Genomic DNA, 21155 nt, shown 5'->3' with positions numbered 1-21155 from the left:
ATCTCCTATGAGAAGAGGATCCTCACTGTGGCTGCCTCAAGTGCTAATTGTGCCCAAAACCCTGGACTGACTTTTCCAACCATGCTCACATTGCACAAGGGCTGGGGAGATACCACCCTACCTCAATAAATCAAAACAGAAAAGCAAAGTAGTGCAGATGCAAATCTGCTGATGTACTTAGCAGGCCACATGGAATTTTCGGGCAGGTATAGTGTTAGCATTTCAGGTTGAAACCTTTTCATCAGAACAAATCTCACATTGTATAGGAGCACAGACAAACCATAATATTATTGAAGTGTCATTTCATTTCCTTTTGTAAATATCAGGTTTTGGTATTGTTTAATTTTCAGCCTGTAGGTTTGTGTTGTCACTGCTCTCTGGTCATTGTACCATAGATTTCTGGTGACAGTCTGTATCTATTTTATATTTTAGATGCAGAGCCTTTGTAAATTACTTTGCATATTCCACATCAAATGAAAACTTTCTTAATTGATTCTGAGTAGGAAAAGTCATCATAGTCCCAGAGGACCATGAGGAAGCTCTTTCATTAGAAAGACCTTAAGACCATAAGGAACAAAATTAGACCATTCACTCCACCATGTCTGCTTCACTATCTGACCATAGCTAATACGTTTATTAACCACATTCTCCTACCTGTTTTTTGTAACCTTTTATCCCCTTACTAATCAAGAACCTATCTATCTTTGTCCTAAATACACTCAATGACTTGGCCTCTATAGTCTTATGTGACAATGAGCTCCACAGATTCACCACTCTCTGGCTGAGAACATTTGTTGTCATGTAAGTGCTAAAGGGTTAGCCCTTCACTCTGAGGCTATGCCCTCAGGACCTAGTCTTTTCCACATGTGGAAACGTTTCCATGTCCACTCTATCCAAGCCGTGCAGTGTTCTGTATGTTTCAATGACAATGGTGATTTAATCGCAGGATCACCATGCCTCAGACAAGGGGCGAGGTTGAGAAACTAGGACCTTCCTGGTGACCTCAGCCAGCACTGGAATTGAATCTCTGCTGTTAATATCACTCTGCGCTGCAAACCAGCCAGTTGAGCTAACGGACTCAGAATAAAGACAATACTGAAAAGCCAAGTGAAAAGAACAGTTTATTTCCATCAAAACATAAAGTGAGTGATTTTTGCAGCTTATGAAATTAATGACTGAATTACAATCCATATGAATCACAAACTTAAAAGGACGGCAGAATGAGGACACACAACAGAATGGAATTTACGTGACCACAGCTTTAAAAGCAGTATCATGAGCAAACTACACTATGGTTATCTTCCCTGTTGTTCTTAGATAGCAATTTAAATTTGGTTCAGTCTGTGGGTTATTACTTTGTGGCATGTGGGCAAAATGCCTATAACATCAGCAATTGTCAATAATTGAATTACTCATAATAATGTGGTCTGAATTTAACAGAGGTATAAGCCAAACTTGTCAAGGTTAAAACACAGAGCTTATTAGAATCTCGCAAAATTAAGTCTCAAGTTCATTCAGCGATACTTCTAAAAGCTATGTCCACAGGTACACACAGAGAAAGGAGTATGAAGAGCAACACAGATGAATTGGACCTCTTCCAGCTGCCTAATGCTATCCATAAATCAGTTTTGCTTTGTAACATTATCAAAAATAAATTAGCACATATACATCATTTGATTAATTTGTGTTAACAACTTTAGTGTAATTACAATGATTGGGAATTGCTTGTCTTTTATTTTGACTACTGTCAGACTCCGTAGGATAAAGGAGATTTTGTAATCGGCTCTTAAAGATTGATGAGGCATAATAATAAATCAAAGGGTCAAGGCAACAGCTAATACTGCCTATAGACACACACAGCATGTATGCAAAGTAGAGCGAATCACTTGCTGCAAGATAAAAATGAAGATAGTGTACGAGCAAGATGATGTTCGTTGGTGCAAAGCAAACAATAAACACAGAAAGCACAATTATTGCAAGAAAAGAACCATGTGACTTTCCAAATTGGATTGTCTCATTTGCTGAATGAAGGGTTGAGATAATACATATATAGCAGACTGAAGTCACAAGCAGGGGAATTACAAACAGCAGAAAACATAAAGTGGGAAAATAGTAGACAGAGTAGCTCTGTAAGGTGGAGAGGGGTAGCACATCATGGCAGGTTGTAATGCCCAGCTCAGTGACATACACTGTTTGCTCAGTAAGGAAAAGAGGGAGGACACCACCAATAGCTACAAGCCACACCACAAGGCAAATTACAACTGTACGCCCCCGGGTCCTCCAGGTAGCAGATCGTATTGGATAGACTACAGCAAGAAATCGGTCAATACTTATGCACATCATCAGCAGCACTGAACAGTACATATACGCATAAAATCCACCAGTAACCAATCGGCAGAGGAAAGAGCCAAATCCCCAGTTATTGCCAGAAAAATGGTAAGTGATCTTTAGAGGCAGCATCAGCACAAATAACAAATCTGCTGATGCCAAGTTCATCATGTAAATTACAGCTGGTTTTGTCAATTGCATTTTCAGGGTGAATATTAAGATTGCCAGTAGGTTGAGAGGCAAGCTTGCAGTAAACACAAAGGTGTAAACAAAAGGAATCACAATAGTTGTCCAGGAACCCATTAGGTACAGTTTTGCTGTATCAGAAACTCTCACTTCGATGACTGAAGGTTGCGAGAGGTGCGTAATATTGAGTCCATATCTTGGTAAAAATCCTGATATGTTCTGCTGTGAATTATTGATCCTGTTCACATTATTGTTCCTCTGAATTCCAAATTTACCAGCAAAGCTTTTGGCTATGTTGTTGACATTATGTCTTGATATCTTATCTGAAAAATAAGAGAATATTAATTAAGTATTTAATTTAACACTCTATTAAGGAAAGAAGAAAGAAGACCAGGAGAAGATCACATAGCCCCTTATGCCTGCTCTATCATTCAATGGGATCAAGGGATGAACCTTTATATGAATATTTTGTCCTGTTCCCACTGCTATCCACCTCCCCCACCCCCACCCTGCCTGTGTCCCTAATGCTCGAAAATCTACTGTTTTCAGCCATACTAATCCTCACTGTCCGAATGTTCACTGTGCCCAGACCTCTGCCATAAGAGTTTAAAAAGGACCACAACCTTCTAACTGAAGACATTTTTCCTCATCTGGGCTCACAGCATTCAGCCTGTTACTACCCTTTTGTGAGCTTTATTTCAATGAGATTGCCTCACGGTCTTCAAAACTTCACATAATAATACAATCCCTTTGACAGAATCACAGCACATCGCATGAACATTTGTGTTGCAATCACTCGCAATAGGAAGTATATCCTTCCCTGGGTAGGCAAGGCGGAGGCTGGGTAGTGCAGTAAGTAGCATTCCTACCTGTGAGCGAGAAACTTCTGCTTCAAGTCCAATGTCAGGACTTGATGATCAAGGACGGTGCCTTCATAACACAGCTAAATAGATGGTGTGTCAACGAGCAAATCCTTCCAAAGCAGGCAGTAAGAACAGGAGAGATTCCTGGGGTGTATAGTGGAAAGAAATTGGAGCCTTGACCATCACTATCCATTATTATCTGTTTGTGCAACTAATTCATCCAGTTTATTGTGATGCCAGATCTTGAGTTGTTAGATCTGCCATTTAGTATGGTGATAGTGGCAGATAACATGATGGAGAGCATCCTCAATGTGAAGACAGGACATCATCTCCACCAGAACAGTGGTGTCTCTTACTGATGTTGTTATAAAAGGTGCATCGATAGAAGGCAGATTGGTGAGGATGTGATGAAATTTCTTCATCAGACTGTGGTGAACCCATGGAATTTTCTGCCACAGAAAGCGGTTGAGGCCAAACGATTGAATATTTTCAAGATGTATCTAGATCTAGTTTATAGGCTAAAGGGATTAAACAGTATGGGGTGAAAGTGGGAAGAGGGTACTAAATTAGATGATCAACCGTGATCATATTGAATAGTGTAGCAGATTCAAAGGACTGAATGGCCTACTCAAGCTCCCTTTTTCCATGTTTTTCCTTCTTGTTAGTTCCTTCACCACCAGTTATAGACTAGTCGAGCAGAAAGGTAATTTAGGACTGCAACAGCCCAATCAACAGTAGTGCTGTCCAGCTACTCTTGATGATAGACATTAAAATTCCTCATTCTCTGCCCTGGAGTACATTTTGTGCCCTTGATATCTTCAGTGCTTCCTCCACATGCTGTTCAACATGGAGGAATACTGATTCATCAGCTGAGGGAGGTTGGTAAATAGGAATCAGCAGGAGGTTTCCTTGTCCATGTTTGACCTGGGAGTCATGAGGCTTCATAAGGTCCAGAGTCAATGTTGGGAACTCCCAAGACAACCCCTCTCCTGACTGTATACCACTGTACTTTCACTTCTGCTGAGCCTGTTCTGTCAGCGGAAGTGGTCATATGCAGGTATAGTGATGGTGTTGACAGGGTTGTTGTTTCTAAGGTATTATTCCATGTGTACGACTTTGTCAGATTTTTGTTTGACCAGTCTATGGGACAGCTCTCCCAATCTTGATGCTAGATCATAGGTATTAGTTATGGGGACTTTCCTGGGTCAGTAGGACTGTGTTTGCTTCTGTTGTTTCCATGTTTAAGACCTTTTAGCAGTGAATACAACTGAATGGGTTGCTGGGCCATTTCAGATGTCTGTAAAGAGCCAACCATATTGCAATGTGGTCTAGAGTCACATGCAGGCCAGATCAGATCAGGATAGCAACTTGTCTTCGCTCAAGATAAGAAATTAATAAAGAAGTAATGATTAAAACTATGAATTAATAAAACTTTTTTTTTCACATCTAGGCTTTTTTTGAAAGCTCCTTCCCATCAGTTGTGATATATTTTAAAATGTCTCATTTGCCTCATTTGTTGAATCAATTCAGCTCAGTCCTTGAAGTAACAATTGGAAGTTCGCTACAGCAATCCGAAACGAATCCCGTTGTTCCATTCTCATCCTGTAGCCCTGTATTATCTTCGACTTGCAATGTTTATCTGCCCAGCTCTCAAAAGATTCACTGGTCTCCACCCCTGTGACAAACTGTTCTGGAGTCTTACAATCGTGCAGAAAAAAAAAATTCCCCTCTCCTCACTTTCTTACTAGCTACATTAAATTGCTGTTGCTTCATCACTAACTCCTCAAACAATGAAAATTTTCTTTCCCTATTCATCTTACAATTCCTCAATATTTTTCTCAACCTTGATTCCATTCATCTATTGTGACAAAAGTCACAATATTACAAATAAGTCTCAGGAGTGAGATCTGAACTGACAAGACATACCAGGATGCGGAACATACGAACTTAAATATTTTGCAGAATAATTTCTCGCCAACTGCTAATACAATTTGCATGAACATGCAACTGTGCAATATATCATGGCAACTGTTGACAGACAAATTCCAAACTGTGAATAACCATGATCAAAACATTTTCGTGTAAATGCAGGGAGTAGCTGTATTAGCCTTATGTTTAAAACAATTAGGATTTGCCCATCTATTCCAGAGTAAGTGACATAGAATTGTACAATTTTTTGAAGAGGACTATCAAAAGACAAAATACAGGGAAAACGAATAGCTTTAGTTGATGTGCTCGGCACAATGAACAAAAGAATAAAGAAAATTTACAGCCCAGGAACAGACCCTTCGGCCCTTCAAGCCTGAGCCAATCCAAATGTACTGTCTAAACCTGTTGGTCAATTCCTAAGCATTGCTCCCCACCTACTCATGTATCTGTCCAGGCGCATCTTAAATGAATCTACCATGCCTACCACCTCTGTTGGCAATGCGTTCCAGATGCCCACCATCCTCTGTGTGAAGTACTTGCTCCGTGTATCCCCCTTAAATTTTCCACCTTGAAGTGTGACCTCTCGTTATTGAATCCTTCACCCTGGGAAAAAGCTTGTCTCTATCCACCTCGTCTATACCCTTCATGATTTTGTAAACCTCAATCAGGCCCCCCCTCAATCTCCTTTTTTCTAGTGAAAATAAACCTAACCTACTCAACCTCTCTTCATAGCTAGCACCTTCCATACCAGGCAACATCCTTGTAAACCTTCTCTGCACCCTCTCCAAAGCGTCCACATCCTTTTGGTAATGTGGCGACCAGAACTGTACACAATATTCTAAATGCGGCTGAACCAATGTCTTGTACAATGTTAACATGACTTGCCAGCTTTTATACTCAATACCCTGTCCAATGAAGGCAAGCATACTATATGCCTTCTTGACCACTCTATCCACCTGTGCAGCAACCTTCAGGGTACAATGGACCTGCACTCCCAGATTTCTCTGTCCATCAACTTTTCCCAAGGCTCTGCCAATCAATAGGATCACTGCTCTAGAATTATACTTGCCTAAATGCATCACCTCACAATGCATGTAATGCCTCTTGTGCTGCCAAGAGGCATTCAGTAAGTTGGAGTATTCTTGCTAGAAGGATTCTCACAGCCCATTTCAAGGTTTGAAACTGGAATCGGTACCACTTCAATGTAGTGCTGATGGGCTGCTAAATTATCAAAGTTGCCACCTCTTATATAAAACATTAAACCAACTGATATATGTGTCTTCCTGTAAATATAAAACACGTAAAGTGATATCTAGAGAAGAGAAGGGGAATTCTGCAGTGTTGGGAACAACCAACACCACCAAACTGGATGAAAAGAATGTTTAGCTGAATGCAGTCTCAGCATCGTTGTCGCATAAATGGGACTACAAGAGGCCATTTAGCCCCATGGGTCTGTTCCACCATTCTGTGAGATTATTTCTTACATCCCTTTTTGCCCCAAATACTGTCTTAAGAGTTATACAGCATAGAAACAGATCCTTCGGTCCAACCAGTCCGTGCTGAACATAATCTCAAGCTAAACTAGTCCCACCTGCCTACTCCTGACCCACATCCCTCCAAACCTTTCCTATTCATATACTTATCCAAATGACAGGAAGTTCACTCCATACACGAATCACCCTCTGTGTAAAAAAATTGCCTCTCATGTCTTTTTTAAGTCTCTCTCCACTCACCTTAAAAACGTGCCCCCTAGTTTCAAAATCCCCATCCTAGGGAAAAGACAACTCTCACTAACTCTATCCATAGCTCTCATTATTTTACAAACTTGAACTCTACAAATATTTTGGGTTAACAGTAATTGATCAATCTTAGTTTTGAAATTAACAATGCACTCACCATCAACTGTCATTTACAGAAGATAGTTCCAAACATTTGGGACTCTTGGTGTGGGACTCCCTCCCACAACCCCCCCTAACGTTAGTCCTGAAAGGTCTAGCTCCAATTTTAAGCAAAGATCCTGAGATCTTTGAATAGTGGAAATGGTTTCTTTCTCTTTTTAAACTTATCAGTTTCTCTTAACATTTTGAAAACTTTGATCAAATCAGCCCTTAGTCCTTCTAAGTTCCAGGAAATATGGTACTTGGTTGTGCAATGTTTCCTCAAAAGTTAACCATTATGATGGCATTGCTTACTTCTCATGTTCATCAACAGTGACTGCTCTTCACATGTTAATTAATTAGCTTAAAATATTGGTGATAGGCCTGTTGATGAGCCTGGCAATGTAAATGCAAAACTTTGAAAAATATCTATGGTTCTTTGGGATTAACCTTCTGCTTCTGAATGATGTTATCAAACATAAATATAAGCAGGAAAGTTCACAGCAGACTAGTCCAAAATATTTCTCTGCTTTCTAAAGATGACAGCTAGGAGAATATAGGAATATTAGAACAGAAAGAGGCTATTCGGCCCATTAAGTCAGCCCTGCCAATCAACAGGATCACTGTTGAGCAAACTCTTCAATATCTTTTACCCACCCAAACCTTGAAAACTACTGGTATCAGAAATCTGTAAGGCTTTACATTAAACATACTCCAAGGCTGAACTCCCACATGCCTCCGTGATACAGAACTCCAAAGGTTCACGTTCATCTGAGAAACTGGTGAGCATTCCATGAACTATCCAGTAAACCATTTATCATAATTTCAGGTCAACTGTTAGCCTAACCTGTGCTAATCATGGGCAGCAGAGAATAGAGAACTGTCTTCTTTCAACAAAAAGAAAATTATGGAAAAACATATGAAGCCTTTAGCTATCAGTAAAGATTAGATTACTTACAGTGTAGAAACAGGCCCTTCGGCCCAAACTTGCAAAAAAGCAACCCATCCCTTCACCTAACACTACGGGCAATTTAGCCTGGCCAATCCGCCTAACCTGCACTTTTTTGGACTGTGGGAGGAAACCCGTGCAGACACGGGGAGAATGTGCAAACTCCACACAGTCGCCTGAGGCAGGAATTAAACCCAGGTCTCTGGCGCTGTGAGGCAACAGTGCTAACCACTGTGCAACTGTGCCGCCCAGATAACATGGAAGAGTCCAAGTGCTTCCTCTGAATTTTAGAATTAAAATTAGAATTCCTACAGCGTGGAAACAGGCCCTTCGGCCCAACAAGTCCATACCGACCCTCCAAAGAGTGGAAGCTCAGTAGAGCAATGCTGTGGTATCAGTTACATTTGGAAAAGCATTTTAAAAGTTAGCAATGTAAAACATCGCAAGTTATATCACATACCATCTCGCACCAGAAATTCATAAATTTCCTTCAGGTCTGGTACCTGTAATGATTGTAATGAGGGCAGCCACGTGGACCTCTCAGAATAAGAGCTCCTTGATTGAGGCTGTTAATCTGGTCCAATTTGGGAGCCCTGGCTGACAGATAAAAACAGGAGTGTCAGAAATTCTGTCCATTTTTGAGAGCAGGTTCTGAGGGAGCAGACCAGTGTTAAATACTATTTATGTGTAAATAAAGGATGACTTGGTGATGGGATACCAGGTTCTGTGGAGTTATTTCAGTACCTCAGGGCTATACTATGGCAGGATACCATCCCACTATTGTGCCCTCTTTCCATGCTGTTGTCATGCAATTGTATTGGGGCAATTTAGTTAAAGATTTGATTCCAGTTTTGAGTTTGTACACTCTCTTGCCTGGTTTTTTGTCAGCTGTATTTCTAACTGCCCATTCCCGCAAACTTGCAAATAAACAGGTGAAAGGCTAATGTCACCCGAACCTACTGTGTAAAACAAAACTCAATGATTTTTAACATATTTTACATGGAACCTGGCACCACTGAGAGGGGAAAGCTATAAAAGAGACCTTTCACGCAGAGGGTGGTACGTGTATGGAATGAGCTGCCAGAGGAAGTGGTGGAGGCGAGTACAATTGCAACATTTAAGAGGCATTTGGACGGGTAGATGAATAGGAAAGGTTTGGAGGGACATGGGCCGGGTGCTGGCAGGTGGGACTCAATTGGGTTGGGATATCTGATCAGCATGGACAGGTTGGACGAAGGGTCTGTTGTCATGCTATGACTCTATGACCAGTAGACAGCATGAGTATAAACTAATTAGAAAGTCCTGGTTACTTTAAACTCTTCTGTGTTAAATAAACTGGGACTGTGATGCTGACATAAAGAGCCATTTTCAATCTGTAGTCTGTGATATAGTACACGGAAGAAAATATTAAGTATGAGATGATTAAACCCCCATAAAGGGAGCGGCTGGTTCTGGTCAGGAGACTTTGCTTGTCTCGGAGCTAATCTGATCCTGGTTTACTGTCCCATTTAACTGTGCTCAAGTACCAGATAGACCCTGGCCCTGTTCCTATCCCTTCTGCCCTCTCCTCAGACTGATTTCCTACCAGTGTTGAGAGCTGAGATGGTGGAGAGCAGGACGACCCACAACACAAGCTGAACTGTCCAGCCCATCCCGAGTGGAAGTTGCCGCGGCTTTCTGTACAATCCGGATCTCCCGGACTCTCCCTCCGAGCCTCCACCACAGGTCTCCCTCTCTGGGAGATCAGTTAGTACTTCAATATCAGGAGTTTGTCAGGCGAGATCGGTTGGAAACTTTTCCACTCCGAAATACAATTATGGGCTATTCCGGCACTTCCTGGGGCACGGCTAAATGAGGTGGTAATTAGGGAGTGTTCTTAAAGGGGCCGTACCTAGCTCTCCCAGTGAACCATCCCATACTGTAACCACAAAGAAAACAAACGGTTATAAATGCACATTTTCTTCATTGTATTGTTAAATTCAAAGAGAATCTACACTTTAATTACTATAATGCTCGATAAAATACTTACATGGCCAAGGATAAGTCATCTCAAAGGGCTTTTGTAGTGAAATGGCAGTGTCCCTACCTCTGAGCCTGTTCAAGTCCCACCTGCTCTAGTGATCTGTCATTGCAACTCTGATTATGTAGATTAAAAGGCAGTTAGCCCATTACAGTGAGGTACATAGTGAAGAGGACCACATTCATCATGAGAGACCACCCAACAATGACAAACTGCATTTTTCAGTCGTTAAATTGCAGAGAGTAAAAAGATAATCTGGTATGAGTTTTTGTACTCCTTACTTTGGAGAAGGTGATGGTGAGCTGCCATCTTAATCCACTACAGTTCTACAGTGGGGACTCCCACAGTGGAATAGGATGGAGGGGTTCAAAAAGAGAAAGTGCTAGAAAAGCTAAAAGGTCTTAAAATTGATAAATCTCCTGGCCCTGATGGGTTACATCCTAGAGTTCTGAGGGAGGTGGCTGAGGAAATAGCGGAGGCGTTGGTTGAGATCTTTCAAAAGTCACTGGAGTCAGGAAAAGTCCTGGATGATTGGAAGACCGCTGTTGTAACCCCCTTGTTCAAGAAAGGATCAAGACAAAAGATGGAAAATTATAGGCCAATTAGCCTAATCTCGGTTGTTGGTAAAATTCTAGAATCCATCATTAAGGATGAGGTTTCTAAATTCTTGGAAGAGCAGGGTCGGATTAGAACAAGTCAACATGGATTTAGTAAGGGGAGGTCGTGCCTGACAAACCTGCTGGAGTTCTTTGAAGAGGTGACAAGTAGGTTAGACCGGGGAAACCCAGTGGATGTGTTCTACCTAGACTTCCTAAAGGCCTTTGATAAGGTGCCACACGGGAGGCTGCTGAGCAAGGTGAGGGCCCATGGTGTTCGAGGTGAGCTACTGGTATGGATTGAGGATTGGCTGTCTGACAGAAGGCAGAGAGTTGGGATAAAAGGTTCTTTTTCGGAATGGCAGCCGGTGACAAGCGGTGTCCCGCAGGGTTCAGTGTTGGGGCCGCAGCTGTTCACATTATATATTAATGATCTGGATGAAGGGACTGGGGGCATTCTAGCGAAGTTTGCCGATGATACAAAGTTCGGTGGACAGGCAGGTAGTACTGAGGAAGTGGGGAGGCTGCAGAAGGATCTAGACAGTTTGGAGGAGTGGTCCATGAAATGGCTGATGGAATTCAATGTGAGCAAATGCGAGGTCTTGCATTTTGGAAAAAAGAATAGAAGCATGGATTACTTTCTAAACGGTGAGAAAATTCGTAAAGCCAAAGTACAGAGGGATCTGGGTGTGCTAGTTGAAGATTCTCAAAAGGAAAACATGCAGGTTGAGTGCGTGATTAAGAAAGCGAATGCCATGTTGTCAATTATCTCAAGAGGGTTGGAATATAAAAGCACTGTTGTGCTACTGAGACTTTATAAAGCTCTGGTTAGGCCCCATTTGGAGTACTGTGTCCAGTTTTGGTCCCCACACCTCAGGAAGGACATACTGGCACTGGAGCGTGTCCAGCGGAGATTCACACGGATGATCCCTGGAATGGTAGGTCTAACATATGAGGAACGGCTGAGGATCCTGGGATTGTATTCATTGGAGTTTAGAAAATTAAGGGGAGGTCTAATAGAAACTTACAAGATAATACATGGCTTGGAGAGGGTGGACGCTAGGAAATCGTTTCCGTTAGGCGAGGAGACTAGGACCCATGGACACAGCCTTAGAATTAGAGGGGGTAAATTCAGAACAGAAATGTGGAGACATTTCTTCAGCCAGAGAGTGGTGGGCCTGTGGAATTCATTGCCACAGAGTGCAGTGGAGGCTGGGACTCTAAATGTCTCCAAGGCAGAAATTGATAAATTCTTGATGTCACAAGGAATTAAGGGCTACGGGGAGAATGCGGGTAAGTGGAGTTGAAATGCCCATCAGCCATGATTAAATGGCGGAGTGGACTTGATGGGCCAAATGGCCTTACTTCCGCTTCTATGTCTTATGGTCTTATGGATATACCCCTGTGGATTTAAGGATGAATCCTGAAATAATCCTTTCCCACACCATCTACATTGTGTACTAACATCTCCAACTTCAAAATGGCAGAAAGCCCAGCTAGGTTTTCTCATGTCCAGATACTGCACACATGTACCAGATGCATGTTCTTTCTGTGCTTCTTTAACACAACTAATATCAGCATGTTAACCATATGTAATGCGGGTCCAAACTTGCTTTAATTGTTACGGTGCAACATTATCATTCAGTTTAGCAGGGAAATAATTACGAAGCTGTTGTGAGAAGAATTGCAAGTCAACAGCACAGTAAGAATGGCACTTCCATTGGCTATTAAAATAACCGTGGCCCTCAACTTGAATTCTACATTTTCCTTTTACAGCTAGAACAGGGGAACTCCTACATCATGTGGACTGCAGCAGTTCAAGAAGGCAGCTTGTGAGCACACTCTCAGGGGTAATTAGGGATAGGCATTGGATATTGGCAAAGCCAGCAACACCACATCCTGTACATTAATTTTAAAAAGGTGAGTCATGCTTGTTCTGTGACATCAACACTTCTACCTCTTTTCCCTGAAAACAAATGGAAAAGGTGTTGGATTTCATAAATCAATGAAATTGCAGAATTCGTGGCTGTTCAGGCCCTAAGGCACAAGGCAAGTGCTGACACAATTGAACATGCGTTTCTACTCATTTTGCATGTATTTGTTGAAAATCAGTGACCCAGTGATTGGTGTGAATGGTGAAAGAATGGTTTTCACTACTCACCACCTACGCTGTCTCTTTCATTGGAGCAGAAAATCAGACATTTAGCAAGATTTGCATTACAGACATGCAGGCAAGTGGATCTGTTTAAAGTCAATGTTCTCACCAAGGGATTTGTGGCATCAGTCAGCAGAAAAAGGACATTTTCAATGTAATAAAGAACACACTGAGACATGCAAACTGCAGAGCAAGAGGTAGGAAGCAGAAATTATGGGAAAATCATTGGACAGGAAGTGAAATAAAGATCAATTATACACATGGAGTTATAAGAAAGACATAAAGATAGCAAAATAGGGAAAATAGCTTTTGAAGAATTTGTAACCTTAATTTTTTTCTTGAGAAAGATGGTACCATATTTTTAAAGGTTAATTTTTCAGGGCCAGAGAGGTTGTGAGGTGACCTTATAGAGGTTTATAAAATCATGAGGGATATAGATAAGGTGAATGGCAGGCATCTTTTCCCTGCTGTGGGATATTCTAAGACCATACGACATAATTTTAGTGTGACAGGAGAAAGATTTTAAAACGACATGATGAGCAATTTCCTTACAGAGAAAATGGTTTGTCTATGGAATGAACTTCCAGAGGAAGTCGTGGGTGTGGGTAAAGTTGGAATGTTTAAAAGACATTTGGATAAGCACATGAATAAGAAATATTTGGAGGGATATGTGCCAAGTGCAGGCAGGTGGGACTAGTTTAGTTTGGGCTTATGGTCGCAGGGACTGGTTAGATTTACCACTGTTGTGGTAAAGCATATGGAAACTATGAAGAAAGAGATTGACCTTCTTGTGATTTTTACTGGCCACTCCTCTGGACTGTGTAAAGGGCAGTGACTTAGATAGCATGTTCAAATCAGGCTGACATCATCTGGTAGCGTGGTCTCTTCAGCTGTTTCTGAGAGAAGAGAATGGGATCTTCTCTGCACCATCCCATTCACTGGACCTCCCAGTCACTGTTCGCAATGTGGGGTGCCAATTTCCCTCTGTCCATTATGCCTGAAGCAATTGACATGAATGGCAGAGGAGGTTCATCAGGATGTTGCCTGGTAAGGAGGGTGCTAGCTTGAGGAGAGGTTGAGTAGATTAAGATTATTTTCATTGGAAAGAAGGAGGTTGGGGACCTGATTGAGGCCTAAAGGTTGATAGCAAGAAACGTTTTCTCAGAGTGGAGGACTCAATTACAAGGGGTCACAAGTTCAAAGTGAGAGGGGAAAAGTTTAGGGAGATATGCGTGGAAAGTCTTCACACAGAGGGTAGTGGGTGCCTGGAACACGTTGCCTGCAGAGGTGGTAGTGGCAGGAATGATAGCATCATTTAAGATGTATCTAGACAGATACATGAATGGGCAGGGAGCAAAGGGATACAGATCCTTAGAAATAGGCAGCAGATTTAGATAGAGGATATGGATCAGTGCAGGCTTGGAGGGCCAAAGAGCCTGTTCCTGTGCTGTCATGTTCTTTGTTCTTGGTACATTGTTTCTTCAGGATTTCCACGAATCTTCTGCCAATTCCAGTGGATGATCTAAAACACTCCACTGGGACTCAACTCTGGAAATGGATAATTCAGCTGATGGGAGGCAATTTCTAAAGACTGAAATTAGATGGATATGCACACAGAGTCACAGCATTCATGGTGAAGCAGCTTTACCTGTTTCAAATGGCGGCAGGAATTTCCAGGAATATGTTAATTGGCCAGATGCTATCAAGTAGCTTATTGGGAAAGGTTATTAGCAGGAGAAAGTGAGGCCTGCAGATGCTGGAGATCAGAGCTGAAAATGTGTTGCTGGAAAAGGGCAGCAGGTCAGGCAGCATCCAAGGAACAGGGGAATCGACGTTTCGTACTTATGCATCTGTAGGCTGTATCATCAGCATCTGAGATTCGACTGTGGTGGTATCATCAGCGAACTTGTCTGGTATTTGGCGATGCAGTCATGGGTATACAGTGAGTACAGCAGAGGGCTGAGTATGCACCCCTGGGGGGCTCCAGTGTTAGTGAGGATGAAATATTGTCCCCAATCTTCCCTGATTGTGGCCTGTGGCTCGGGAAACTGAGGATCCAGTTTCAGAGAGCGGGGCTTAGTCTGAGATCACTGGTGGGCGGCATGGTGGCACAGTGGTTAGCACTGCTGCCTCACAGCGCCAGAGACCCGGGTTCAGTTCCCGCATCAGGCGACTGACTGTGTGGAGTTTGTACGTTCTCCCTGTGTCTGCGTGGGTTTCCTCCGGGTGCTCCGGTTTCCTCCCACAGTCCAAAGATGTGCAGGTCAGGTGAATTGGCCATACTAAATTCCCCGTAGTGTTAGGTAAGGGGTAAATGTAAGGGTATGGGTGGGTTGCGCTTCGGCGGGTCGGTGTGGACTTGTTGGGCCGAAGGGCCTGTTTCCACACTGTAATCTAATCTAATCTAATCTAATCACGTAGTTCAGTAATCAGTCTCGAGAGGATAATAGTGTTGAAGGCTGAACCGTAGTCAATGAGTAACATTCTTATGTATAACATCAAGGAAATGGTAAATTTGAAATGTTTTGAGAGGGTCTGGCCTGGTCCATAACAAGTGTAACAGGGAGAAAATTCTTAGAATCATAGAATGTTACTGTACAGAAGGAGGCTATTCGACCCATTGTGTCAGTATTGGATCCTAAAAGAACTACCCAGCTAGTCCCGTTCTCCAAATAGTAAATTTAAAAGCAAGGAAATATGCTACACCTCTACAAATCATGGGTCAGACCGTGGAATGGGAGTATTGTGTTAGGTTCTGGGCATTTTATTTAACAAAGAATATTAAATCCCTGGAGAGAGTGCAGAGGAAGTTTACTAGAATGATACCAGGAATGATAATTTTAGATACAAGAAAAGGTTAGAGAAATCGGGCTTATTATCCTTGGAGCAGAGAAGGTTAAGAGGAGACTTAATGAACGGTTTTGACAGAGTAAAGAAGGATATTCTGTTTCCACTGATTAGTATGTCAGTAATGAGGGGTCACAATTTCAAGGTTGTCAGCAAGAGAGCTAGGGGTGAGGTGAAGAGAAATTTGTTTTCTCAGAGAGTTGAAAATGTGTTGCTGGAAAAGCGCAGCAGGTCAGGCAGCATCCAAGAAGCAGGAGAATCGACGTTTCGGGCATGAGCCCTTCTTCAGGAATTCCTGAAGAAGGGCTCATGCCCGAAACATCAATTCTCCTGCTCCTTGGATGCTGCCTGACCTGCTGCGCTTTTCCAGCAACACATTTTCAGCTCTGATCTCCAGCATCTGCGGCCCTCACTTTCTCAGAGAGTTGTTGGATTGAGAAGGTACTGCCTGGAAGAGTGGTGGATGTGGATTCCATAGAAGGTTTCAAAACAGAGCTGGATATATATGTATATAGAAAGTGATGAATTTAGAAGGCGTGGAGATAGGGCTAGAGAATGGGATTATCTGGGTAGCTCTTTCAGGAGCCAGTACTGACACAATGGGTTGGATAGCCTCCTTCTGTATAGTAACATTCTATGATTCTAAGAATTTTCTACCTGTTACATTTGTCATGGACACCTCTTAGCACAAAAGGTAAGATCAAACACAGGGTCTTACAGGAGAGAATTCAGAGAGAGAGGACCAATCTGGACCTACTTCTTTGGGTCCAGCAGCTTCCAAACACACTACTGTGCTAAAACCAAACCAAACCAGAGAAAATCTGAGCTGGGAGCACTGGCTGCTCCCCTTTCATTGCACAAGTGTTTTCTTTAAAAACTTGAAAACCTTTTGCCTGAGGCAGTATCTGTTAGTTATAATCAAATTGGCCCTAAAACCCATCCAAACCCAGACTTTTCAGAGTCTGTGTCTTTTACGACTTCTCTGAAAAACAACCAAGGACAGCGTAACCTTGTTAAAGAAGCAGCATTGTCACACGCCAGACAGCTGTCAGACTTCGGATGACAAGTGGCCAATAAAATCAGTGCCACACAAGAGCCAAACAATGACCATCTCCAACAAGAGAGAATATAATTATTTCTCCTTGACTTTCAATAGCATCCTTGAATCTCCCAGTAGTAACACTGTAGGGGTCACCATTAACCAAAATCTATATACAGCCATAAAAATATCGCAATGGCAAGATCAGGTCATGGTTGGGAATTCTGAGGTCTGACCACTATTGACTAGGCATAAGTCAGGAGTTTAGTGAATATCTCCATTTGCTCAGATGAGTGCATCTCCAATGAATCTCAAAACACTTGCCAGGACAAAGCAACCCATGTGTTCAACACTCGAATGATGATCTTAAACATTCAGTCTTTCAATCACTGGTGTACAGTGGCAGCAGTGCATGTCATTTTAAAACATAGAGCAAGGCTTCTTCAACAATATAATCTAATTTTTCTGTGCACTCATAACATCATTTTCTTTTCTGTGTCTATCTGCTTGCATGTGTGTGTAGGCAAGTTTTATACAGGAGTTGAAGTTTTAATTAGTAGCTGCTTTGTCCATAGAGTGATGGCTGGTTGTCAATGACAAAGGCTTTCTGCCTGCCAACAACTATGTGATTGGCTCCCAGGTAGCTGAACAGCTTGTGGGTACAAAACAATAGCCAGAAGTCTTTAGACCTCCAGAGGAGAAGATGGTGTCCTTGATTCTGCATATAAAATACCTAAAGCCTGAAGGAAACCAGTTTTCTTATTATTCACTGTAAGCTGTTGCTTTTAACTAGTAAGCCAGAGACTTTACAAGTTGTGAACCAATTGTTCTGTGCCTCCTGAAAGCAAGTGAACATGCCCAAAGAAAAGAAAGATCGATGAAGAGCAATAGAAGCAAATTACCGCGGATGCTGGAATCTGAAACCAAAAGAGAAAATGCTGGAAAATCTCAGCAGGTCTGGCAGCATCTGTAAGGAGAGAAAAGAGCTGAAGTTTTGAGTCTAACTGACCCTTTGTCAAAGCTAAAAAAAGGGAGAAATAGGGAGGTATTTAGACTAGGCTGAGAGAAGCAAACGTAGCAATAAAGAGGTGATAATGCCAGTGCATAGAGAGATTATAGGGAGATTAGGAGCTGTGAATGACCAAGGCTGAAGCCAGTGCTATGTGACAAAATATGTGGGGGATGGGGAGGGTGGGTGAAGCAGAGGCAAAATGGAAAACAGGGGAGAAGGGTAGCAGAAGGTGAAGAGGAGAGGAAAAAGGTAATGAGAGAGTGGGGAGCAAGAGAAAGAGAAACAATCAAGAAATAAGAGGTACAGAACAGTGAAAAAAAAATTAAAAAAATAAATAAAATAAATGAAATAAAGCTACGGAGCAGAATGATAACGAAGGGGTCGAGATAGGATAATCATCTGAAGTTGTTGAATTCAATGTCGAGACCGGCAGGCTGTAATGTGCCGAGTCGGAAGATGAGATGTTGTTCCTCCAGTTTGCATTGAGCTCCACTGGAACATTGCAGCAGGCCAAGGACAGACATGTGGGCATGGGAGCAGGATTGGGTGTTGAAGTGGCAAGCCACGGGAAGGTCCGGGACCTGATTGCATATAGACCGAAGGTGCTCATCAAAGCGATCACCCAGTTGGCGTTTTGTCTCTCCGATATAGAGGAAACCACATTGGGAGCAACAAATGCCATAGACCAAATTGAAAGAGGTACAAGTGAAACACTGCATAATCTGAAATGGGTGTCTTGGGCCTTGGATGGTGAGCATGGAAGAGGTAAAGGGGCAGGTGTTGCACCTTCTGTAATTGCATGGGAAGGTGCCGTGTGTGATGGGAGAGGTGTTAGGTGTGATGGGAACGTGCTGTGTGTGATGGGAGAGGTGTTCGGTGTGATGGGAACGTGCTGTGTGTGATGGGAGAGGTGTTCGGTGTGATGGAGGAGTGGACTAGGTTGTCCTGGAGGGAACGATCTCTGTGGAATGCAGACAGGGGGACGGAAGGGAAGATGTGTTTAGTGGTGGAGTCGTGTTGGAGTTGGCAAAAATGGCAGAGGATTATTGTTTGCATGTGAAGGCTGGTGGGGTTAAAGGTGAGAACAAGAAGGACCCTATCCTTGTTCTGGGAGGGGAGGGAGAGGGTGAAGGTCGTGGTGCAGGAGATGAACCGCATGCTGTCGAGAGGCCTGTCAACAACTGTAGGTGGGAAGCCACAGTTGGAGAAGAAGGAGCACGTATTAAGAGCACCACTTTGGAAAGTGGCCTCATCGGAACAAATGCAGCGGAGGCGAAGGAGCTGAGAGAAAGGGATAGAGTCCTTACAGGACATAGGGTGAAAAGAGCTGTAATCCAGATAGCTGTGGGAGTCAGTGGGCTTGTAATGGATATTAGTGGATAGACTATTGCCGGAAATGGAGACAAAAAGGTCGAGGAAAGGAAGGCAAGTGTCGGAGATGGACCAAGTGAAGGTGATGGAGGGATGGAAACTGGGAGCGAAGTTTATGAATTTTTCCAGGTCAGGATGAGAGCAAGAAGCCGCATCGAAATAGTCATCAATGTACTGATAAAGCAGTTGTGGGAGGGGACCCAGGGAGGTCTGGAACAAGAACTGTTCCACATACCCCATGAAAAGGCAGGCATAGCTAGGACCCATGCGGGTACCCATTGCTACACCTTTTATTTAGAGAAAATGGGATGAGTTGAAGGAGAAGTTGTTGAGAGAGAGAACAAGTTCAGCCAGGCCGAGGAGAGTGGTGGTGGATAGAGATTGTTTGGGCCTCTTTTCGATAAAGAAGCGAAGAGCTTTCAAGCTGTCTTCGTGTGGGATGGAGGTGTAAAGAGATTGCCCATCCATGGTGAATAGAAGGTGGTTAGGGCCTGCGAACTGAAAGCTGTCAATGTGTCGCAGAGCATCAGAGGAATCCCGGATGTAGGTGGCGAGGGAGTAAACCAGAGGAGTAAGGATGGAGTCAAGGTAGGAGGAAATAAGTTCTGTGGGGCAGGAGCATGTGGACACAATGGGCCTGCCGGGACAGTCCTTCTTGTGGATTTTGGGGTGTAGGTAGAAACGGGCTGTCCGGGGTTGGGAGACTATGAGGTTGGAAGGGGAGGCATCTGGAGGAAATTAGGTCAGTCACAGTGTTGGAGACAATGGCTTGATGCTCAGTGGTGTGGTCATTCTCCAGGGGGAGGTAGGAGGAGGAATCTGAGAGTTGGCGCTCAGCCTCTGCGAGGTAGATGTCAGTACGCCAGACGACAACAGCACCCCCTTTGTCTGCAGGTTTGATGATAAGGTTGGGGTTGGACCGAAGGTAGCGAAGGGCAGAAAGTTCGGATGGAGAGAGGTTGGAATGGTAAGGGGGCAGAGAAATTAAGGCGGCCAATGTCCCATTGATAATTGTCAATGAAAAGATCGAGGGCAGGAAATTTTCTGGCGGGGTGTCCAATTAGAGGTGGAATGTTGGAGGGATATGAAAGGATCTATGGAGTGGGGGGAGGACTCTTGCCCAAAGAAGTGAACACGAAGACGGAAGAAGAGCTCAGCATCGTGTCAAGCCCGGAATTCATTGAGGTGGGGACGTAAGGGTACAAAGCTGAGTCCTTTGCTGAGAACAGCACGTTCAGCCTCAGAGAGGGGAAGGTCAGAGGGTATGGTGAACACAGAACAAGGGCTGGGGCTGGAAGAGATGGGGTTTGAGGGATTGGGACTGTTGGAAGGTGGAGGGTGGGCAGGGGTGTGGATGAGAAGATGAAGCTTGCGTTCCTTAAAATCTGCAAGAAACAGGAAAAGTTTGGAGTTAAGGATAATATGAAGGATGAAATGAAACTGTGGACCAAGACAGCTTTGAGAGACAGTAAGTCGGTGCTGCTGGAGAGAGATGTTGAGTGATTTCATGTGGTGGCGCATGGCCCTGAGTGTGGCTTTTAGGATGCGGCAAGAATAGCAGTTGGAAAAATATTGTATATCGTGCAAGTATCTGTAATCCTGGAGGCTGCATGTAGGGTGGAATTTGTGTTGAAATCCACGTGGAGTAAGTCGGAGGTGACGACAGTCACTGAGGAAGGAAATATGAACAGCAAGTCCTGATAAGCCAGAAGGAACACCTCAGCAAGCCCTGTGGACAAGGTGAATTCAACTGTCTTCCTAATGTTTCTGTCCACTCATGACACCATTTTTCTTTGTCTCTATCTGTGTCTGCCTGAATGAATGTGTAGGCAAGATTTATATAGGAGTTAAAGTTTTAATTAGTAGAGTTTTATGTTGACAGTTCACAGCCGTTATCAAGTCAAAAGATGGAAAATTATAGGCCAATTAGCCCAACCTCAGTTTTTAGATTAGATTAGATTCCTTACAGAGTGGAAACAGGCC

The 21155-nt window shown here is 43.1% G+C and overlaps 1 protein-coding gene across 1 annotated transcript; it reads right to left on the bottom strand.

Annotated features, from left to right (window-relative positions):
* Positions 1-1103: 1103 nt before the first annotated feature.
* Positions 1104-9952, bottom strand: LOC148151981 (proteinase-activated receptor 1-like). Its single transcript, XM_043707279.2, has 2 exons — positions 9718-9952; positions 1104-2837 (listed from the first exon to the last, which is right to left on the bottom strand). The coding sequence occupies exons 1-2, from the start codon at positions 9782-9784 to the stop codon at positions 1678-1680; spliced, it is 1227 nt and encodes a 408-aa protein (XP_043563214.2). The 5' UTR covers positions 9785-9952; the 3' UTR covers positions 1104-1677.
* Between the last annotated feature and the right edge of the window lie 11203 nt (positions 9953-21155).

Source organism: Chiloscyllium plagiosum, unplaced genomic scaffold (assembly GCF_037043375.1).
Source record: "Chiloscyllium plagiosum isolate Xiang-an unplaced genomic scaffold, Cpla_swu_hap1 HiC_scaffold_2, whole genome shotgun sequence".
NCBI classification, from domain to species: domain Eukaryota; kingdom Metazoa; phylum Chordata; class Chondrichthyes; order Orectolobiformes; family Hemiscylliidae; genus Chiloscyllium; species Chiloscyllium plagiosum.
The sequence above is the reverse complement of the archived record's forward strand: the minus strand, read 5'-3'. Positions and strand labels throughout refer to the sequence as shown.